Source organism: Malania oleifera, chromosome 5, assembly GCF_029873635.1.
Source record: "Malania oleifera isolate guangnan ecotype guangnan chromosome 5, ASM2987363v1, whole genome shotgun sequence".
In the NCBI taxonomy this organism is placed as follows: domain Eukaryota; kingdom Viridiplantae; phylum Streptophyta; class Magnoliopsida; order Santalales; family Ximeniaceae; genus Malania; species Malania oleifera.
Window position 1 is genome coordinate 25,936,466 of NC_080421.1, and position 21,056 is coordinate 25,957,521.

At 35.7% G+C, this 21,056-nt stretch overlaps 1 protein-coding gene and 1 long non-coding RNA gene across 4 annotated transcripts; one reads left to right on the forward strand and one right to left on the reverse strand.

Annotated features, from left to right (window-relative positions):
• The first annotated feature begins 9,971 nt into the window (after positions 1-9,971).
• Positions 9,972-20,821, forward strand: LOC131154998 (serine carboxypeptidase-like 13). 3 transcript variants are annotated; one of them, XM_058107868.1, is made up of 15 exons: positions 10,017-10,330; positions 10,432-10,577; positions 11,968-12,044; positions 12,294-12,416; positions 12,652-12,754; positions 12,879-12,916; positions 13,136-13,237; positions 13,408-13,494; positions 13,597-13,752; positions 13,875-13,946; positions 14,039-14,160; positions 16,089-16,202; positions 16,308-16,362; positions 16,514-16,572; positions 20,779-20,821. In XM_058107868.1, exons 1-15 carry the CDS (start codon positions 10,146-10,148, stop codon positions 20,804-20,806), a joined length of 1,467 nt encoding a protein of 488 aa, XP_057963851.1. In that variant the 5' UTR covers positions 10,017-10,145; the 3' UTR covers positions 20,807-20,821. The 3 variants fall into 3 exon arrangements, with proteins under 3 accessions (XP_057963852.1, XP_057963851.1, XP_057963853.1); XM_058107869.1 differs by lacking the exon at positions 20,779-20,821 and having other exon boundaries at positions 9,972-10,330; positions 16,514-17,607; XM_058107870.1 differs by lacking the exons at positions 16,089-16,202; positions 16,308-16,362; positions 16,514-16,572; positions 20,779-20,821 and adding an exon at positions 17,280-17,607 and having other exon boundaries at positions 10,025-10,330.
• LOC131154999 (uncharacterized) lies at positions 10,086-17,716 on the reverse strand. Its single transcript, XR_009136729.1, has 5 exons — positions 17,321-17,716; positions 16,479-16,668; positions 12,267-12,387; positions 11,938-12,065; positions 10,086-10,611 (listed from the first exon to the last, which is right to left on the reverse strand). It is a non-coding gene; the product is annotated as an uncharacterized LOC131154999 (long non-coding RNA).
• Positions 20,822-21,056: the final 235 nt, after the last annotated feature.

A 21,056-nucleotide genomic window follows, 5' to 3' on the forward strand; every position in this document is an offset into this window, starting at 1 on the left:
AAGAGGGGGGAGAAAGAAAACCAAGAAAAAAACAAAAGAAAAGAAAACAAGTAAATAATTTTAAGGTTCTAAAACAATTAAAAAATTAATTTCTACCATTCGTAATGGGCCACATATCACCAATCGGCGGTGACATGTGGCATAATCTTGGCCATCAATCTTTGGATGGTCGAATCATGGCTACAGATCATGATTCAAATGTTGTGGGGGTAACCAATAGGATAGCGCCACACAACATTGAAGGTAATCCGTGGGTGATGCCGACATGACATTGAACTTGCCACGTGTCAGTTCTAGTTTTTCCCTCCCTTTTCTTGTTGACTAGATCAACCCAATTTGATTCAGTTCAACTTGAGGTTGACTAGTGTCGCTATATCCCGGAGAAGGGTATGGAATGGTAAGGAATAATAATATTAAAATTTCAATGGAGTTGTCACTAACCTGTTATTTTCCAAGATGCAATTAGTTCACCTTATTACTATATGTTAATTGGTCTTCATACCAATCCTAAGGTCAAAGAACTAGTAGTCTTATTCCACTTTTACCAGAGTTGGGATCAGGTGTTCAATTATGCGAGGGGAATGTACTAGCACCCCCTACACGCATGTTCTCTAAACGACTGCCTAAATCTATCAAATGAACAACCTTCCAGGCTGCCACAAACTTCCTAATCTACTTCTGAGCCCTTTCTATTTTTTTAACATAAGGGGAATGTAGGCTATTCCTTGCAGCCTTTAGGAGATCAATTGGGTCTCCAAGTGCCCAAAAGCATGCAACTTAAGCCCTAGGGGCAAGGTTATAATTAATCTTTCCCCCAAGGACACTCTTGTCCTTTTTTTATTTTTAGAAGAAACCCTAACTTCTCCCTTTTTGCCTATAAATAGGAGGGAAAGATAGATCTAAAACGGGTGAGATCACTTGTGTGGAGAGCAAAGTGAGCTAAATAGAAGGGAGAGTTTAGAGAGCTAGAGAAAGAAGGGGTAGGCTACAACATATAAAGAGAGGATAAGGTTAGCGAAAAGGGGGAGAAAGAAAAAGAAAAGGAGAGAGTGAGCTAGAAAGAGGAGGCTACGACCAAAAGAAGAGAGAGAGAGAGAGAGAGAGAGAGAGAGAGAGAGAGAGAGAGAGAGTTAAAGAGTGGCTGCGGCTAAAAAAGACAAGAGAGTAAGGGACTTAATCAAAGGTTGCGGCTAAAAAAGACAAGAGAGCAAGGGACTTAATGAAAGCAATGTCATCTAACGTAGACTCTAGTAGCATGCAAAAAACAATAAAACTTAGAACATTTTGTGTTGTTTCAATAATCAATACAATAATAGCTAATATTTTGAGATTAAGCTTTTAAATCAATAGGTTAGATAGTATCACTTTTGATTTTAGCCCTAAAGTGGTATTTTTTTTTTTTTCAAATTATGTGTCGCTACATCTCAGAGGGTTAACTTCCAAAAGGGAGGGGTCAAAGCTCAACCATCAGTTGCACCACTAATCACTCAAGAACCCACTTTCATTAACATAAGTGAATAAGGGACAACTACTAAACTAAGTTAAAATTAACCAAGTTAGCCAATCTTGATCTACCAACCTTGGGCATATGATCAACCGACTAGAGCTTGGAGTCAAATTGCTCCCGTTCGTGTTGATGTGAGCACACGTGGATAAGGACGTGGTCAACCACCTGCTTGTGGCTAATTAATCGAGTGTTTTTTTATTTTTATATTTTTTTGAAAATTTTTTAATTTACTAAAATAAAGGAAATCACAAATGAAATCTAAGAGAAATACCTTTAAAAAAAGATAGAAAAAATAGAAAAAAAAAAAAGATAGAAAATTTTATAAAAAAAAAAAAAGAGAAACCCAAAAGATATGGATTTTTCTCAATTTTTTCAAAGAACTTGATATGTCCTAAACCTTTTCTAACCACTTTGGACTATTCCAAATCACTATTCCAAATCATTTAGATTAGCTCAAGCAAGCTAAAAGACACCAATAAACCAAGAAGATGGGAAAACTAGAGTTTTAGATACCCCTATTTCTTAATATGAAAATTTTGGATTAAGGGTTTTGACTATTTGTTTAAAAAAAATGACTATCGACAGTTGAGAAAGACATTAATGTTTCATAATAAGTCGATTTGTATGGCTCATTATTTGAAAAACGAAATGGATTGTGTAATCAAAATGTGTTCAAAAATCAAAGAAAGTTTTGTGTTAAAAAATTCTTTGAAAATATGTTTTTACACTTAATTTTAAAGGGGGAGCTAACATTTCAAACTCAAGTCAAGTCATTTCTTGTTAAGGTTGCCATTTTAAACTTATCCTTTGCTAGTTAAGCCTTAACAACCTTCACTTTCTTCTTTCCTACCAAAAATTTTTCGACGAAGGCCAATGTATAAATAGTCTTAAACTCGAATTTTTACACAAATTATCAACAAAATCCTCTTTTTCTCTCTCCTCTACGGTTCTTCCCTCTTCTCTCTTTGATTCCGACCCCGTTAGTCATCGGATCGACGATCTGAGGCCACCACGACCCTCCTAGGAAAGTTCTCTCCAAGTCTACTAGAGCGGATCGTTGGTGGAACGAAATTGAATTTCATTCCAAATTCAGGGTAAGGTCTTTTATGCAATATTTAGCTTTCCAACAGTTGTAGGAAATGTAGTAGTCGAAGAAATAGTGATATTTTGTCCTGGTAAATGTTGTTTTCAGGAAGTTGAGTGGGGAACCCTGCGGGTGTAGGACCCGTCACAGTAGGGGATTTTAATAGGAATCAGGTAAGGGAAATATGTTATGCTAGGCAATTCTATTATGATTCAGTACAAATCATATGTTTTTGGTAAATTATTATTCAGACCATATATACAATTTTCAAAGCCTGATAATATTATTATTTAGTTGTGTGGCATGAGTTTAATATTAGATCAACACAGGGTTTATAAAATTTTTAGAATACCATGATTTAACAGTATGCGTACAGAAACTTGTATTTTACAATATTTTCATAATACTATAATATACAAACCTCAGAACCATAACATTCAGTTACTACAGTTAATCCGATATTTCAGTTATTCAGCTACGCAGACATCTCAGATATTCAGTTATTACAGTTTATTCATATCAGTTTATATAATGTTATGGTTATTTCAGTTGTTACATAATCATGGTAAAAGCAGTATTTTAGAAATATCAGTTATATATATATAGTATCAAACCCTGATGGACCATATTCAGCCAGCAGAGCATGGTACCGTAACTATATTCAGTTCAGAGTGCAACCACTACTTAGATAGTATATGGTATTCATAAGTCGACTGTGCCTATGTTGTGGATAGGCTCCCCATCAGATATGGGTTAAGGGGGCTGATCTGACTGTTGGAATTCAGTCGACTTACCCTAATCGGCCAGTCAGGTTAGGTCCCACCTTCGAGCCACAAAACCCTATCATGAGGGGTTAAATCATGACTTTCAGTTATCCATTCAGGGAATCTTTTCAGTTGTTATATATATATATATATATATATATATATATATATATATATATGTATAATCAAATTTACAGGAAATAGTCATACCTATAGATATTAGTAGTATTATGAATAAATATTCAGGAAAATTAGTTTATGTTAAACAACATAGGTATGATTTATATTGCAACAGACATGCAGGTTTGACTCAACTTTATTATTTATGATATTTTCTAAATCAAATTTTACAAGCATGTAACTCACTTGCCACATATTAGTAATAGCATATTTCGTCTTACTGAGCATCGTCTCATCCCAGTAAAGTGACATTTTTCAGGTGATCCGGTTAGGCGAGTAGATCAGGCTCGTAGATAAAGGGCTACAGTGCTGCCCTGTCAGTAGGGTGAGTATTTTTTGGGAAGGGAGTACTTTTGTATAGCCCTAGTTTCAGTTGAGGGCATTTTGGGAATAGTTGTATATGTATATTTTGGGAATATTCTGACACTGGTATTTTATATATATATATATATATATATATATATATATATGATTATGGCTATATGATTTCAGCTCCTCGCTGCTTAGGTTGATGATTTTATATTAATTAGAAAATAACAGAGCAATGAGATTTCATAGTATTTATTAGTATAAAAAAAAATTAGCAGGTTGTTACAATAAGAGCCTGAAGTATTTCTTCACGCAAAAAGAATTAAATATGAGGTAAAGGAGATGGCTAGAACTTATAAAAGATTACGATTGCACTATCAACTACCACCCAGGGAAAGCAAATATGGTGGCTAATGCTTTAAGCCAGAAATCAGTGGGGGTAGCACTATCAATGGTGGAATTTCAGCATTCGATTCAGATGGATTTCGAAAGGCTCAGTGTAGAGTTAGTAGAGGGTGAGCACCAGGCATTTATTGCCAACTTGGTATTACAACCTACCTTGCCGGAGAGGATCAAAGCTGCTCAGAGGAATGACGCAGAATTGATAGAGCTGATAGATAAAGTGCAAGATTGACAAGGAGAGGAGTTTAATATTTCAAATGATGGAGCTCTGAGGTTCTGCACCAAGCTATGCATATCTACAAATGCTGAAATCAAAATAATTATTCTAGAGGAGGTACACAGATCTCTTTACACAGTGCATCCTCGAAGTATTAAGATGTATCGGGACCTTTGAGAGTCATTTTGGTGGAGTGATATGAAGAGAGAGATAGCAGAATTTGTGGAGCAGTATTTGACGTGCCAGCAGGTAAAAGCTGAGCACCAGAGATCGGCAGAACAGTTGCAGCCACACCACATTCCTGAGTGGAAGTGGGATCATATCTCCATGGATTTTGTTACAAGGTTACCACCAGCGTTGCATGAGCAGAATGTCATTTGGGTGATTGTAGCCCAATTGACAAAGACTACTCATTTTCTCCCTGTTGACGCATAGCAATTTTAATCTTCCGATCAACAAAATAAATAGTACAAAGAACATTCACAGAAAAAATGTAGACAAGAGATTTTATGTGGTTCGGCAAGATTGCCTACGTCCACGGAGCATGTACTTGGAGAAAAATCCACTATGAAACGATGGCAGTACAAGATCTGATCGGACTCTCCTCGATCCTAGATCCCCTGTACACCCATTCACCTCAAACCAATGAAGAAAAAAATTATTCCTAGAGAGAAAGCCCCCTCTAGCTCTCCTTTCACAAAATGATAAGTAATACACTCTTTTTCTCATGGCTTAAAAACATATATATGACACCACACAACCGTAGGATTTAGATACGACCCAATGGCTGTGATAAAAGCCACAATAAATAAATAAAAATAAAAACATATTTTTTAACAATCTCCACCTTGGCTTTTAATCACAGCCAAGCACAACATTCCATCCCCACACTCTGGGATGCTCTGTCAACAATCAACAAGAGACTACATTAACTAAGTCCAGACAGCGCTTGAACTTAGCTAATGTAATAGGCTTCGTGAGCATATCTGTAGCATTTCCATCTCTGTGAATCTTCAATAACTGGAACTTACTACTTTCAACCCAACCTCTAACTGCATGGTACCGCACGTCAATATGCTTCGTGCGAGAGTGGTAGACCTAATTCCTTGTCAAGTGGATTGCACACTGACTATCACAAAATACGTGTAACCTAACCTGCACAACACCAAGTTCCTGAATCAGTCCAATTAACCACAAAGCCACTTTACCTGCCTCTACCAACACTATGTATTCAGCTTCTATAGGAGACAAAGATGTAGTAGGTTGCAACATAGCCTTCCAACTAATGGAACCACCATTCATGGTAAAAATGAAGCTAGAAGTAGACCTCCTATTATCTAAATCACCTACATAATCGGAGTCCACATAACCTTGAACATTACAATCGTCAGTACTTTCAAACAAGATATCATAATCAGAAGTGCCACACAAATATCTAAAAATCCATTTCACCGCATTCCAATGCTTTCTACCTAGATTAGTCATATATTTGCTTACAAAACTAACTGCATATGACAAATTTGGTCTACTACATACCATAGCATACATCAAACTTCCTACGGCACTGGCATAAGGCACACTAACCATGTCCAACTTATCCTCATCAGTAGAAGAACACAGTTTAGCAGACAACTGAAAATGAGCAACTAAAGGTGTACTTACCGGTTTAGCTTTATCCATATTAAACCTTTCCAACACCTTCTCAATATACTTACCCTATGATAACCACAGCTTTTTATGTTGTCTGCCCCTCTTGATTTCCATGCCAAGGATCTTTTTAGATGCGTCAAGATCCTTCATCTCAAACTCATCTTGTAACCTGACTTTCAACACATTCAACTCATTAGTACTGTTAGAGGCAATCAACATGTCATCCACATATAGCATAAGGATCACATATACACCACTGTTAAGCAATCTGATGTAAACACAACTGTCATAATTGCTTCTAACATGCCCAATCCTCAACATATAAGAATCAAACCTCTTATACCATTGCCTATGGGATTGTTTTAAACCATACAGAGACCTATTCAACTTACATACCAGGTGTTCTTTACCTTGTTCCAAAAACCCCTCCGGTTGCTCCATAAAGATATCTTCCTCCAACTCACCATAAAGGAAAGTTTTCTTTACATTCATCTGTTCCAAATCTAAATCATGCATGCATGGCAATCAATGCTAACAAGGATCTAATAAAAGCATGCTTAACAACAGGAGAAAAGATTTCATTATAATCTGTACTTTCTTCCTGTTTGTATTCTTTTACTACTAACCTGGCCTTATATTTCATCCCTTCTTATTTTGAGGTAGGTTCTTTCTTTCTGAAAACCCACTTACAACCAATCAGCTTCCTATCCTTGGGCTTTTGAACCAACACCCAAGTGTTATTCTTATGAAAAGACTCCATCCCCTCAACCATGGCTCCAAGCCAACTATCTCGTTCATAACTCTGAACTGCTTCCTGAAAATCAGAAGGATCTCCACTACTAGTAATTAGAGAAATTGCAACTAAGTCCTCAAACACATAGCTGACTGGAGGCTTAACATTCCTCCTTTCTCTATCGGTGGTTAGCCTTGTAGGCTCATGTCTATCACCTATCTAAGAAATTTCCTAAGGAACTGTAGTCTGTCTCACTATATCCTATGCAATAGAATCAACAACAGTAGTCTGAGTATTACCCATACCTGAATTCTGAATACTGTCCAGCTCCACCTAAATACGTACTCCCGCTGAATTAGACTCCATCTTCTTATCAGCATTCTCCTTCAACATGGTTTCCTCATTGAAGACCACATCCCTGCTAATGACCACCTTCCGTGTCATAGGGTCCCACAATTGATATCCCTTCACTCCTTCTTAGAAACTAAGAGATACGCACGGTTTGGACTTAAAGTCCAACTTTGATCTTTCCTGTTCCTGCACATGCACATATGATGGACAACCAAATATTCTCAACATAGAGTAATCTACTGGCTTACCTGTTCTTACCTCCTCAGGAATCTTTACGTCAATAGCTACAGAAGAAGACCTGTTTACCAGGTAGCATGTCATACTCACTGCTTCTGCCCAGAATGACTTAGGCAGATTAGCCTGAATCCTCATACATCTTGCCCTCTCTAGTAATGTTCTCTTCATCCTTTATGTCACCCCATTCTATTGTGGCCCATGTGGAATTGTATAGTGCCTCGTGATCCCCTCTTCCTTACAGAAGTCAATTAATTGGTTGTTTTTGTACTCCAGTCCATTGTCAGATTTCAGAAACTTCACATGTTTCCTTATTTGTTTCTCTACCTAAGTTTTCCATTCCCTGAACTTGCTGAATACCTCACTCCTGTGCTATAGAAAATACACCCAGACTTTCTTGGAAAAGTTATCAATAAATGAGACAAAATAAATAGGACCACTGTGATGCTGTTCATGTACTGGACCCCATACATATGAATGAATGTACTCCAACACCTCCTTGCTTGTATGCTTTCCTGTTCTGAAACTCACCCTGAGCTATTTACCAAACAAACAATATTTACAGAACTTAAGCTTGCAACAAGAATTACCTCCTAGTAAGTTCCGCCTGTGCAGTTCCTGCAAACCACGCTCACTCATGTGACCCAACCTCATATGCCACAAAGTAGTATCATCTGTATTTGTATCTGAAGAGGTACTAGCTGCAGCTCCACCTGTCACTGTGCTGCCCACCAGAGTGTACAAATTGTTCCTCAGATGACCCTTCATTACTACCAGTGAACCTCTAGCTACTTTCAGCACACCATCCCTAACTGAAAAAGAGAAACCATTACTGTCCAAAAAGCCCAAGGAAATTAGATTCTTTTTCAAATCTGGAACATGCCTCGCATCCCTAATGGTTCTAACCACACCATCAAACATCATGATTTTGACCATTCCAATACCAAGAATACCACAGGAAGCATCTTTACCCATCAACACCATCACTCCAAAGATTGGTTCATAGGAGTCAAACCAGTCCCTATATGAACACATATGATATAAGCACACCGAATCCAAAGTCCAAGTATCGGCTAAGTAACTGGAACCTGTAGTAACAGCCAAAAGATCCCCAACAAAGACTGATGAACTGCTCTCCACTACAGTAGCCTGCTCAGTCTTCTTCTTGTTCTTTTCCTCTAAATCTATTTTCTTCCTTAGACAGTCCTTGTTCATATGTCCTTTCCCACAATAAAAACAACCACTCCTCCAATTTCCATTCTTACCCTTGGACTTAGATCAAGATTTCCCTCGATTCCAATTACCCCTATTAGAACTCTTGCCCCGCTGTTAGCTAGACTCACCCTTAGCCACCTACCTTTCTCCATGTCCTAGATAATCTGGTTTATGAAAATTCTAACTATCCAGAATGACAGTAGTCACCTCATCAACTGTAAGAGTCTCCTTACCTAACAGTAGTGCAGTTTTCAAAGTATCAAGTGAACTAGGAAGCGAATACAACAAAATCGGTGTTTTATCTTCCTCCTCAATTTTTACCTCAATACTCAACAACTGCGTGATTATCTTATTGAAATAATTGAGGTGGTCTTTGACTTTTGTGCCCTCAGTCATCCTGATACAATTGTTTCTTCAACCACAGTTTATTAACTAAGGGCTTGGACATATAAATATTCTTCAATTTTTTTCCAAAACTTAGCTAGTGATGTTACATTCTGTATAGAACATTTCATATCATAATTTGGTATAAAATCGTCTTGTCATTTCTTGGTATAAAACTAGTTTGTCATATCTCGGTATAAAACAGGTCAGTCATATCTCGATATAAAACTGGCATATCATAACTTGATATAAAAATCGACATATCATAACTTGGAATAAAATCGGCATATCATAACTCTGTATCAAAACTGAGATTTTTTTATTAAGATGAAAAAATCGGCATATCACAACTTGGTATAAGAATCGGCATATCATAATTCTTATAATATTTTGATTTAAAGATGAAAATGAGATTTTTTTTTTTTTTTCAAATTAAGTTTTTAATTTGTATTAGTTTTAGAAATATTAACCAAACAAATTAATGGTTTCTAATTTTTAGTTTCTATTTCTTATTTTTCGTTTTTTATTTCTAATTTTTGTTCCTCAATTTTTTTACAGTGATGCCAAACCACTCCTAAAATGTCGAACTTAAATTTCAAAGAGGTCATAGCCAGTATTGCATTCAACATAATTTTGTTTTACAAGTTTCATAACTCTCGAAGTGACTAGACAAAATCTATAAGAAAATTTCATACATACGTTGATCTACAACAAATCTTGCAAGGCGTTAGGTGTCATGTCCAAGGTTTAGCCACACCAACGGAAGAAGAAGCTAGAATAATACCCACCTTGAACGATTGATTGTTGGGTTGAAGTTGAAGGTCAAGTAAAGCTATAGTAGTTAGCCTCTTACTTTCAGGTTTCTACCAAACCTTTTTCACGTGCTGAACCAGAGGCAATGCCCTTTCACCAACCCTCTTCCTTTCTTACAGTTTACCAATTTGGGAACGATAAATGCAAGAATAAGAGGTCTCAGAAACTCAAACATATCCCCGCGTAACTCAAATCTATTTCCAACGGCCATTATATATCCTTCCTCAAGTCTTCGTTCCAGTGTTTGTGTTACCTCGGGGCCTCTCTGTTCCTTTCACTCTTTCTTCGGAAAATTAGTAGGCATGGCTCTAGCACCCGCTTATTATGCGGAGAACCGGCAGGGCAGCACCGCTAGGGCGTGTCTGGGGACCCTGATTTTTCTTCTCCTCCTCATGTTCAGTACTTTTGCCTGCATTGCTGTTTCGCAAACGGTCGTGGAGACGCTGCCTGGCTTTCCCGGGACGCTCCCGTTTAAGCTTGAAACTGGGTGAACCTCGCAATGCAACGACATTGACATTTTTTCAATTTTTTAAATTCTTTAATTTTTTATTGATGATTTTATTTAAATTCGTTGGGTGATGTTGGCAGGTATATTGGAGTGGGAGATGCAGATGAGGTGCAACTATTTTACTATTTCATAGAGTCAGAGAGGAACCCAGTTACAGACCCTCTTCTGCTGTGGATCTCCAGCGGCCCTGGCTGCTCTGGTTTGGCTGCTCTGGCATTTGAAATTGGTGAACTTTCCCCTGTTTCCTGTTTCTCTGCACGCTGCATGCAAAGCCACATCCATTATGACTCTGGTTTGCAATATTTTTTCAATAAGAAAGTAAAAACAGAGGATTTTAAAAATAGGTGCCAGTCCCCACTAATCTTACAAAGCGAGACGATTAACATTCTCTTGCAAGTGAGTCTCACTTGTAGTACTATAAAAAGACTAACGCGGGGCAACTCTGGATTTAGATGACTACTAAGATTAAGCACTGTGATAAGAGACGTGTGGTCTCTTTAGAATCTCTCGAAATCCTATTTCAATTAATGTACGTGATGTTCTACTAGGCCTATTGAATAAACCATCACCCACAAAGTTTGAGATGAGAATACAATGAAAATATCCTACAAACAATTTTTAAACTATTCTTTTGCTCTTTTAATGATACTATGTAAATACAAACTCAAATCCTTCACCGAATCTTAAAAATACTATTTTTCTTTTCTTTAACTTCCCATTTCACCAAGCTTTCATACTAAAACAAAAAAAAAAACCTTACAAAATTATAAAATAACATCACAATAAATTGTAATAAAACAAAATATAAAAAACCAGCACTTAAAAATAATACATTTTAATGAAATACTTATCTTTCTTATGCGCCTCAAATATTGGGTTGGAGAAATTGGACAATGGAGTTAAATTTCAATAATAATTTTGTTTCCCACTTCTATGTAATTATTGTACCCAATGAATGACTACTTCAATCGAGATTTTGAGCATAAAGATTCCATTGACATGTAAAAAGTAGTCCTAATCCTTGGGAAAGCGGTAACACATCTACAAAATTATCAAACCTATTTCCCCCTGGATCCGGGGATAGCAACATGAACTAAATGCCCTGTCTATGCCAAGGAACTCCCCGGCGAAGAGTCCTGACAAATGAGATACTCCTTTTACACACAAAATGTTCATGGAAGAACTTTCTGTTATAAACATTCAATAGTTTAACAATACTAATCAATATTTTTTGCATCTCCAGTGAATATTCCTTGTTAAATAGTTATACACCCATGCCATATTTTGTCCGCAACAAGGGGTTGAATTGAAATGAAATGAAATAAAAATTCAAAAGAAAAACATACAAAAATCATCTAATAAATTTCAACAGCATTTTATTCAGTTTGAGACTTTGTTCCTACGTACCAAAAGAAAACTTAGAACTTTCTGAAAACTATAGATTGATTGAGAGCCAAAAAGGCTGAAAATTTTGGGTTTCAAGCAATCCATTTGATCAAGCTCTTCCAAAAACAGATAAAAGGGTGTGCTTGATAAAAAATAAAATAAAATAAAAATTAAAGGGTCTCTATCAGAAATGGCCTTACATTGACATCCTTTTCCTTCCTTCTGTATAGGTCCTTTAACTTTTGATGTTGGAGCCTTCAATGGAAGCATTCCAACACTTGGGCAGAATCCACATTCATGGACCAAGGTGCAAAATTCCCCTTCACATCTGTTCAAAATTCAGAGCACAGTTGGAGAAATTTGCATTTTTTATCTCTGTTTTTCCATAAGTACAACATAAAACATTGTGATGAAATATGATATGTTTATATATATCTTTTGTACATTACCAAATAATAATAATAATAATAATAATAATACGGGTGACAAATATGCGTGAAAAAAATGGAGTGATTCTAGCTGGACTGACCATCTGGAAGAGGTAATGATTACACAGGTTGCTAGCATAATATTTATAGATCAGCCTTGTGGAGCTGGATTCTCATATGCAACTACTTCAGACGCTTACAACACCTCAGACACACGATCAGCTGCAAAGGTCTATAGTTTTCTGAGAAAGGTGAGTGACCATATATGCCAAATATTGAAAAAAAAAAAAATTATATATATATATATATATTACACCCAGGTGATAAATAATTATTGGCAGTACCGAATATTACACTCAACACATGCACATGCACACACACAAAGAACATGATTGAAAGGTGAGTAGCCATTGATGCAAGTTTTCTGTTTTTTTTTTTTTTTCCCGTTTATGTTTTTGTTTGTTTATGGGGTCTTTTGTGGTGCAGTGGTTCACGTTTCATCCACAATTTCTCTTCAATCCACTGTACATTGGTGGAGATTCATATTCTGGAATGACCCTTCCAGTAATCGTTCAAACAATCCTAAATGGTAATGTTACATCCAAAAGAATAGATCAGTTTTTTTTCTTCTGAACTGGGAACTTTTCCCACTGATTGATACCCAGCATGCATGCTTCATAATTTAGCAAATTCTGGTCGGTTTGATGTTGCAGGTATTGAAGATGATCTTTACCCAATGATGGATCTTCAAGTATGTTTATCTTTCTTTCTTCTTTCTTCTGTTTTTGTTTTTCTTTTTGAGTTCATTTTTTTTTAATTAACTGGTACACAGCATGCATGCTTCATAAAGTTTTTGGATTTTATTTTAAATTTAAGGCTTCTACCTCAGAAATATATCAACTTTTTGTATCATTAAATTTTACAAATAATAGTTCAATAATATGTCATATGAATTGGTCTTTATTCTTAGGGGTACCTGCTTGGGAATCCAGCAACAGATTATTTCGTTGATGGAAATTCAAGGATCCCATATGCTCACCGAGTTAACCTTTTATCAGATGAGCAGCACTTGGTGATTCTAATGTTCTTTTCTAATGTTCTTTGCCCCCTTTAATATTAGCCAACAAGCACACATCATGGAATGAAATAATAATGAGAAAGGTGGCGAGAAGAGAGAGAGAGAGGTGGTGGGAGGAAAAAAAAAAGAACTAATTCAAGTATTTTCGTCATGTTACATTGCAGGGAGCTGAGTTATATTGCCATGGAGATTATTTGAACGTAGACGCAAATAATACACTATGTCTAACTGTTCTTCAGAGTATCAAAGAGGTTTGAGGGGTTTACTACTTTGATAAGCCAAGCTTTCATTAGACATTTTTATCTCTAAATTCTATATAGGCAGGGAGACTGACAGAGCTCTTGACACTGCAGTGCCTCCAATTACTAAACTATGGCCAGATTTTGGAACCTTTGTGTGGCTTTTTATCCCCAAAAATAAAACAGACAGAGTGGGATCCCAGAGCACAAGAGGAAGATGATATAAATTTCATCCTTTCCCTTCCTAAACTTCCCGAATTGCGGTGTCGGGTGAATCTCTCTCTCTCCTGTCTTCATTGCTCTGCTGAAATTAAACAAAATTCTAATGGCAGGTCTTGAATCTTGATTCCCTCCCTCCCCTTTCTCTTTATTCACTTTCTTCGTCATTTTAGAGTTTTGGCTATGCACTTGCCTACAAGTGGGCAAACAACAAGAGTGTTCAAGATGCTCTCAATGTTCGACCGGTAAGTAAATCCTAGTGATGTACAGCATAAATCTCAGATTCATCCATTATTTTGGTTGCTAAATACTCTAAACTTTGGGCTCCATTACTCAGGGAACAGTTGCAAATTGGACTATGTGTCCCAAACGTTTTGATTCTTACACAAAAGATGTCAACAGCACAATCGCCTATCATAAAAATTTCACAGAAACAGGCCTTCGAGCTCTGATATACAGGTAAGAATTCAAACTCTCAGTGCTCCTAGAAGCATAGTGGATGAAGTTCTAGAGATCAACTAAACAGAGATTGAAGTTTAAAAGATATTGATAATCCAAGAACTAATCAAAACATTTTCCTAGCCAATAATCTAATTAATTAAAATATAATATTATACGTATTTTAACATACTTCAATTTCAAGCATATGGTATGTCATGGACAAATGTACAGATAACTCTCCTTAAAGATAAAACTTTATACAAGTATACAAACAAGAATCTAAAGACAAGATAAAAAAGACGGGATAAAAGTGCCTAGAGCTAGAAGACTGGGTATAAAATAAATAGAATCATTATAGAGAATTCTTCACTCACGTTGATAAGATTTTTTTAGTACAAAATAAGAGCATACATGGATAAAAAGAAGACCATGGGAATGAAAAAAACACTTAGTTCACTTTTTATATTTTGTAGCTTTAAATAGGTGACTAGAATTGTTTCGGCTTTGCATCATTGAGGTTTCCTTAAAGCTAGGATAGCGGTCTTTCTAAATCTTAGATATACAAACAATTAATAACCTCCACCAAGTGAAAATTTAAGTTTAATAAAATGACTTCAAGGCAGAGAGCCTTGTTTTCATAAGATTAAAAGCCATAAAAGGTTCTATACATACATACGTACATACATACATACATATATATACATATGCATATGAGTTTCTTTTACACTCGTACTTTACATGATAGAGAATAATAAAAAAGGTTGGGAGGTAAGGGAAGGGTAGGCTTGGCTCAGTGGTTGGGGATCCTGATTTATGTTAATCTGCGAGACCAAAATGGTTAAAAAAAAACCTTGCAGATACATACTCATAATCCTACCTAGCTTAGGCTTCATTTGGTCCTCTGTTGTGAATCAAAAGAAGGCTTAACCCCAATCAGAGCGCAAGAAAGAGAGAGCTATTGGAAAGGGAGCCTCTCAGTGTCAGTGTTCAACAAAGAAGTGAGACGCAAAGTTGTTGAAAAGTCTTAAATAAAAAATTTTAAAAATCTACGTGAATATCCATGAAAGGCAACTTCCTAATATTTGCAAAGCTTAAGAAAAAAATCTAGCTCCTTGCTTTTTAGAAACCTCAAATTCCTAGCAATTAAAGTTTTAAAGAAGAAAAATATAATAAAAAACACCTATAAAAACTTTAGAAAAAAATAAAAAATAAATAAACACCAGCTTTTAAAAGCTTGGAAAGCAATTTACTTCTGCTTTTAAAAAAGGAGAAGCTCCCCAAAAAACGAAGGGGGGCCAAAATCCAAATGCAACCTTAGTCTAAGCTTTAAAAAAGCTAAAATGCATAAGCAACAGGACATTCAATGTCTGCATTAGTCATCGGAACAAATCTAGGAACCATCTATTGGGAGCAAAGACAAAAAGAAAAAAAAGAGGAGAAAATATAAGTAAATGAGCTTTTGATATGAGCTTTTGAACTAAAACTTTATTAATCAGAAGAGAAAAATAAATCAGGTACAGCACTTAACTACTACTAGCACATACTTTCAAAAGCAACACAACGGAAAAAAAAAAAGCATGGCAATAAAACTCTAGTAGTTAATCTCCAACAAGTCAAAAGAACAATAAGAAGTAAATGACGAAGAAGAATCAGCTGCTGCATGGCAGTCAAGGATTTTGGGCTATATTTATGATCAAAACAGATTTGATATAGGTGCATGAGCAATATAATGTGATTGGAAAACTTTTAATAAATAATTTCCAACACATCAAATGTCCTATACATTTGAGCTTTAAGAAATAAGTTATGGCCATGACAGACGACCTGGGCAGTGCACAAAACTGAAGTTGCAGTGTTGCCACTGCATTATTATTGTTGCAATAGCCTCATATCTCAGATGTATGTCTCAATTATTTCTTATTACTATGGTTTTCAACTTCATATAGCGGTGATCAAGACCTTATTGTTCCATATATGGGAACTATGGAATGGATAAATGCTCTTGGATTGTCTATTTTCGATCAGTGGCGACCATGGTTTTTTGAGGGGCAGGTTGCAGGGTGAGTATCAAATAGTTAATTTTCTGAAAGAATTCTCCATTTTCTGCTCTAAATCACTTCCTGCTTCAAATTCTACAACTCACTCCATCTTTCATTCATATACAGATACACACAGAAGTATATGAACGATCACTTCAGTCTAACATATGCAACTGTAAAGGCAAGAAAAAAACTATTTTATTTGTTTCTTCTTTTGATTGTGCAAATTAAGATAATGAGAGAATATTAAGTTGACTGGGGAGTGAATAACACAAAGCAAAATACAACTATGAGTACCTGAATTTAGAGCTCAATACTCTTGCCATGTGCAGGGAGCCGGACACACAGCTCCAGAGTACAAGCCCGAGGAATCTCTTGCCCTGGTTGATAGGTTTTTTGCCCGTTATCCTATCTGATAGATTGTTGGAGATTTGGAATATCCATTTGGGGATCCAAACTTGCATTTGTATGTTAATTTAAGATAAACCTAAGGATTAAACCATGGAATCATTGACATTGGTTAACCAAGGATTTTATTATTATTTGTGGAGCATGCAAAAAAGAGGGTTTATTGCTTTGATTGCATAAATGTCAACACCAAAATTAAGTCAAAGTGAATACTAGACTACATATTGCTCAATCTGCAGAGAGAGAACTACCCAAAATTAAGCGGAAATAATAATAATAATAATAATAATAATAATAATAATAATAATAATAATCATCATCATCATCATCATCTGAATGTTCAATTACATAAATAGCAGGTAAAATACTTTTTCTTGGTACCACAAGATTAACATGCCAGACCATGCGTACCTTCGGCAAAAAGATAAAAATGCGCCATCTTTTCGCTCTTGACAAAATGAAAACTTGATTGTGTATATATATATATATATTAAAGATTTTGGCCCCTAAAAGAAATTTGGAACTTTTTAAAAAAAGAAAAAAGAAAAAGAAAGAAAGGTTTGAATATAAAAAATTTTCGTTAAAATGGTTCTAGTCCCACAAATGAAAAGAGATTACATCCTTTCAACGACTTTGATTCTACAAAGGGATTGAACACATGAACCTAAATCTATTCAACAATCTTCCCAGCATAATCGTCACAAAACAGTCAAAATGTCTCGTCAAACTACCTCCTGAGGCTAATATAACAAGAAGTGACATCTCGGGCTCTGGGCCATGACGTCTACCACCGATCGAAAGGCGAGATTCTCCATCGAATGACTGGAGGGATCACCGACGCGATTTGAGGTACTCAGCTAGGTTTTGATTCTGGTTGCGAATGGCACAGAGGCCATGGAGGCGAGGGCCGTGATCGCTCTTCAGCGAGGAGTCAGCTATGGAATTACGATGGCTTCCATGCGTGAGAATGGAACCAACGAGGGTGAACAACCACCAGACCAGGCAGAAGAGATGCAGTGAGACAGACGAAACACAAGAATTTAATTTAAACTAACCGCACGCGGGCCGGGGCTTTTTAGGGTTTTTCATTTTTGTTTATAACATAAAACTCTCCATACTTAATATTCTAATTTTTTCATAAACAGCCGGTTCCAATTCCAAGTCTAAATAAAGAAAGAGAATTAGGTTAGGTTATGAGAGCGTAAAATTTGTCAGATTACCATTATATAAATTTTTACCAAATATTTGTTGAAATATTTCCTACGAGCGATGCATTACATTTGTATCACATGGTTGTAGCAAAAAGTTGACAAGAGTGTGTGTATCACTAATGTGCATTAAGAGGTAATAGTTAAAAAGCACTTAATGTTTATAAACGATAACATTTCTCAGATTCTAAGACTTGGTTTAAAAAATTATATAATATAAATATGGACATTTTGAATAATTATTATAATTGTGTGACGTCACTTTTGTTACATTGTTACTTAAAAAGATGCAAGAAAGTTTGTTGTAAGTGTTGAATTAATGTGAACTGGTCCCCTAAACATTTATTTATGAATAAATGTTGAACTAAATGTAAGGAAAATATAAATTATTCATTACATGTAAATATAAGAAGAATACGAACGATTATTATAAAATAATAACCAATTGTGATTGATGATGTCATACGAATCATTTGTTTGTATGAATAAAAGTTTGAATATTTCTGTTAATAGAAAAAATAATTATATGGTCTCCACTACCATGCAACATAGTCTTTGAATGCGTAACTTTTGATTTCTTCCAATTGCTACTCATGAATGTTTGCTATGTAACTGCATAAATAATACATTGACATTAATTTTATATGTAAGTATAAACGATAATTGTTTAAAATATGTAGATAATATATATTTAATTCAACAATTAATACCTTGTAATAGTTGTGCATGCTTTTTTTGACTGTTTATTTAGTATTCAATGTCAAAGATTTATTACACTTAAAGTAGGTAGAAGATAGATAACATTAAATTGCATAATTGTAATGTCAGAAATTACATAGAAAGATGTTTTCTTTTGATGATGCAAAATTTTTTTAACAAGGTTACAAAGTTGAGTTTTATTAGGTTTCATATTAATTCTCCACTCGAAACTATGTACTGGAAATTGGTGTATCTACATTAATAGTCAATAAAATTTGAAAAGATTTTATAAATTTTTGTGATGACCAAGAACTACAGTATTAAACGTATAATTTGTAAGTTTTATTTTTCGAGGTATCAGAGCATCATGTAACCAAAAAATCAATTTTTCGTGGGAAATCCACTTTGACCTATCATCAGAAAACCCAATCAATATAGAATTTGCATAACACATATAAACTTTGGCTTTCAACTCTCTTCAACCAGCGTATCAGCTTATATCAATGCATGCGTCGTTCAGAGATAGTGACTCTTTTCTCCACCATAAAAAAGGCAACACACTCAAAGACTAACACAAACCCAAAGGGTTGAATCAATGGCAGCCTCCACTACTCAGAAGAAGAAGGATAAGAAAAAGGTTAGAGATTCAAATGATTTAGATAAAGAGCCACATATTGGGGTTTTGGAAAAAAGAAAATTCTATCTCCAAGCTTCTTACCGAGATGGCTAATCCCTTACATCTAGAAGAAGCACCAAAATCAACATTGTTGAAATATGTCCCACATGAAAAGGGCAATATAGACATTTTTGGGATTAATGAATTAAGGAGGTTATTGGCTTTTAAAATTCAGTGAGAGTTAATGGGAAGTGGAAGAGTTTTTTTTCCCATTTATGCCTAATTTTATGGGGAGTGGCATAAGGGGCTTCATATTGAACGTTGGAAATTTGTTCTCTCTCTACCTATCTCTTCTTTTCATCAGTTTTCTCCCATATAATCTGGTGAAGCATAGAAAGGGGGTTAAGTGAGAGAAACAATTTCTATAAGTCTTCTTCAACATTGATTTACGTTATGGCTAATCCCAGTATGTTTTTTTATGGATCTTTTATTTTCCGCATAAAAGTGATACATGTGATGATCATGATAGTTAAAGATTCCTATTTCAAAAAATAAAATTAGAGAAAAATTCCTACAAAAACTTCCTATCATAACGGATGATGATTCATCTGAGGAAGAAATATAGCCTCCCAAATCTATGATGATGACCTAGCCATCCACCACAGACCAGAATATGACAATCCCATAGATGACCAAAGGATTGGCGACAACATCAATCTCTCAGAAAATACCTTATCTATTATTCCCTCACAAAGTTTGAGTAGTTCAAATGGTAATGGACCAACCATTTCATTAGAAGAAATTACTCCAAATTAGTGGAGAAATAAGATACTTGAGCTCCATACCTGGTGTACATTAAAACTACTGAAACAAGGGATTATCCTCAAAGAGGTCATCGGAAGGGTTGCTTCTAAATTTTTTGAAAGACAATTGTAGATTTTGCAAGTTCAGAATCTTGATATTTTCATATTTACAATCCTTGAGGAAATCTGTGGTGCTTGGGAGGACCACATTACCCAAGCCATAGAAGTGTACATGAAGATGAAATGTTGCCCTCTCAAAAGAAAAGATCTGGAGAAGCATTATAATTGTAACATCCTCAAAATTTCTCCATTTTTTTTTATTTTATGTATCCTTATAATCATACCTAAACAGCGAAAATATAAGTCATATAACCATATATACTATACAATACCAGAATTCTGTACATACAAACCATATCCATATACAATAAATACTTCCAGTATCGTCTACCTCAAAAAAAAAAAAAACAAAACCCTGTCATAAACTCACCCTAAAACCAGGGCTATCAAGAAATCCTTCTATCTGCGAGCCGGATCTGCTCGCCTAACTAGCAAACCTGAAAAATGGTAAAATAATGGGGTGAGACGACACTCAATAAGTGGAAATATGCTATTACTAGTGTGTGGCAACCGAGTTGTAAAACTATAATAATAGTACTTAAAACTGCATGATCTGGCAAAACTGTAAAACACATGTACAGTAGCTTAAAACATTTGTATCATCTGAATTTTCTATCCTTCATACTGCTATATCATACTATATACGAAAAAAGTTGTAAAACTGTATACGTATACATATACATATACATAACTGTGCTCTTTCCCTGGGACTCTGTATGTCATGATTTGACCCCTCATGACAGGGTTGTGCGGCCCGTAGGCGGGACTTAACCTAGTCGGCCCTCCAGGTAAGTCATCATACTCTACACTACCTCAGCCCGGTTAAACTGCATCCACTCCTAAGCTCAGGACTGGCTGCTACCTCGTCTAACTGGCCCCCTCAACCCAGCATTTTGGGGAGCTGCATCCTCTCCGAGCACGTTAGACGGTACCCACACACTATCTGAGATATGTGGTTGCACTCTATCTGTATATAGCAACGGTACCATGCTCTGTAAACTGTATCTGTCTATAATATTTC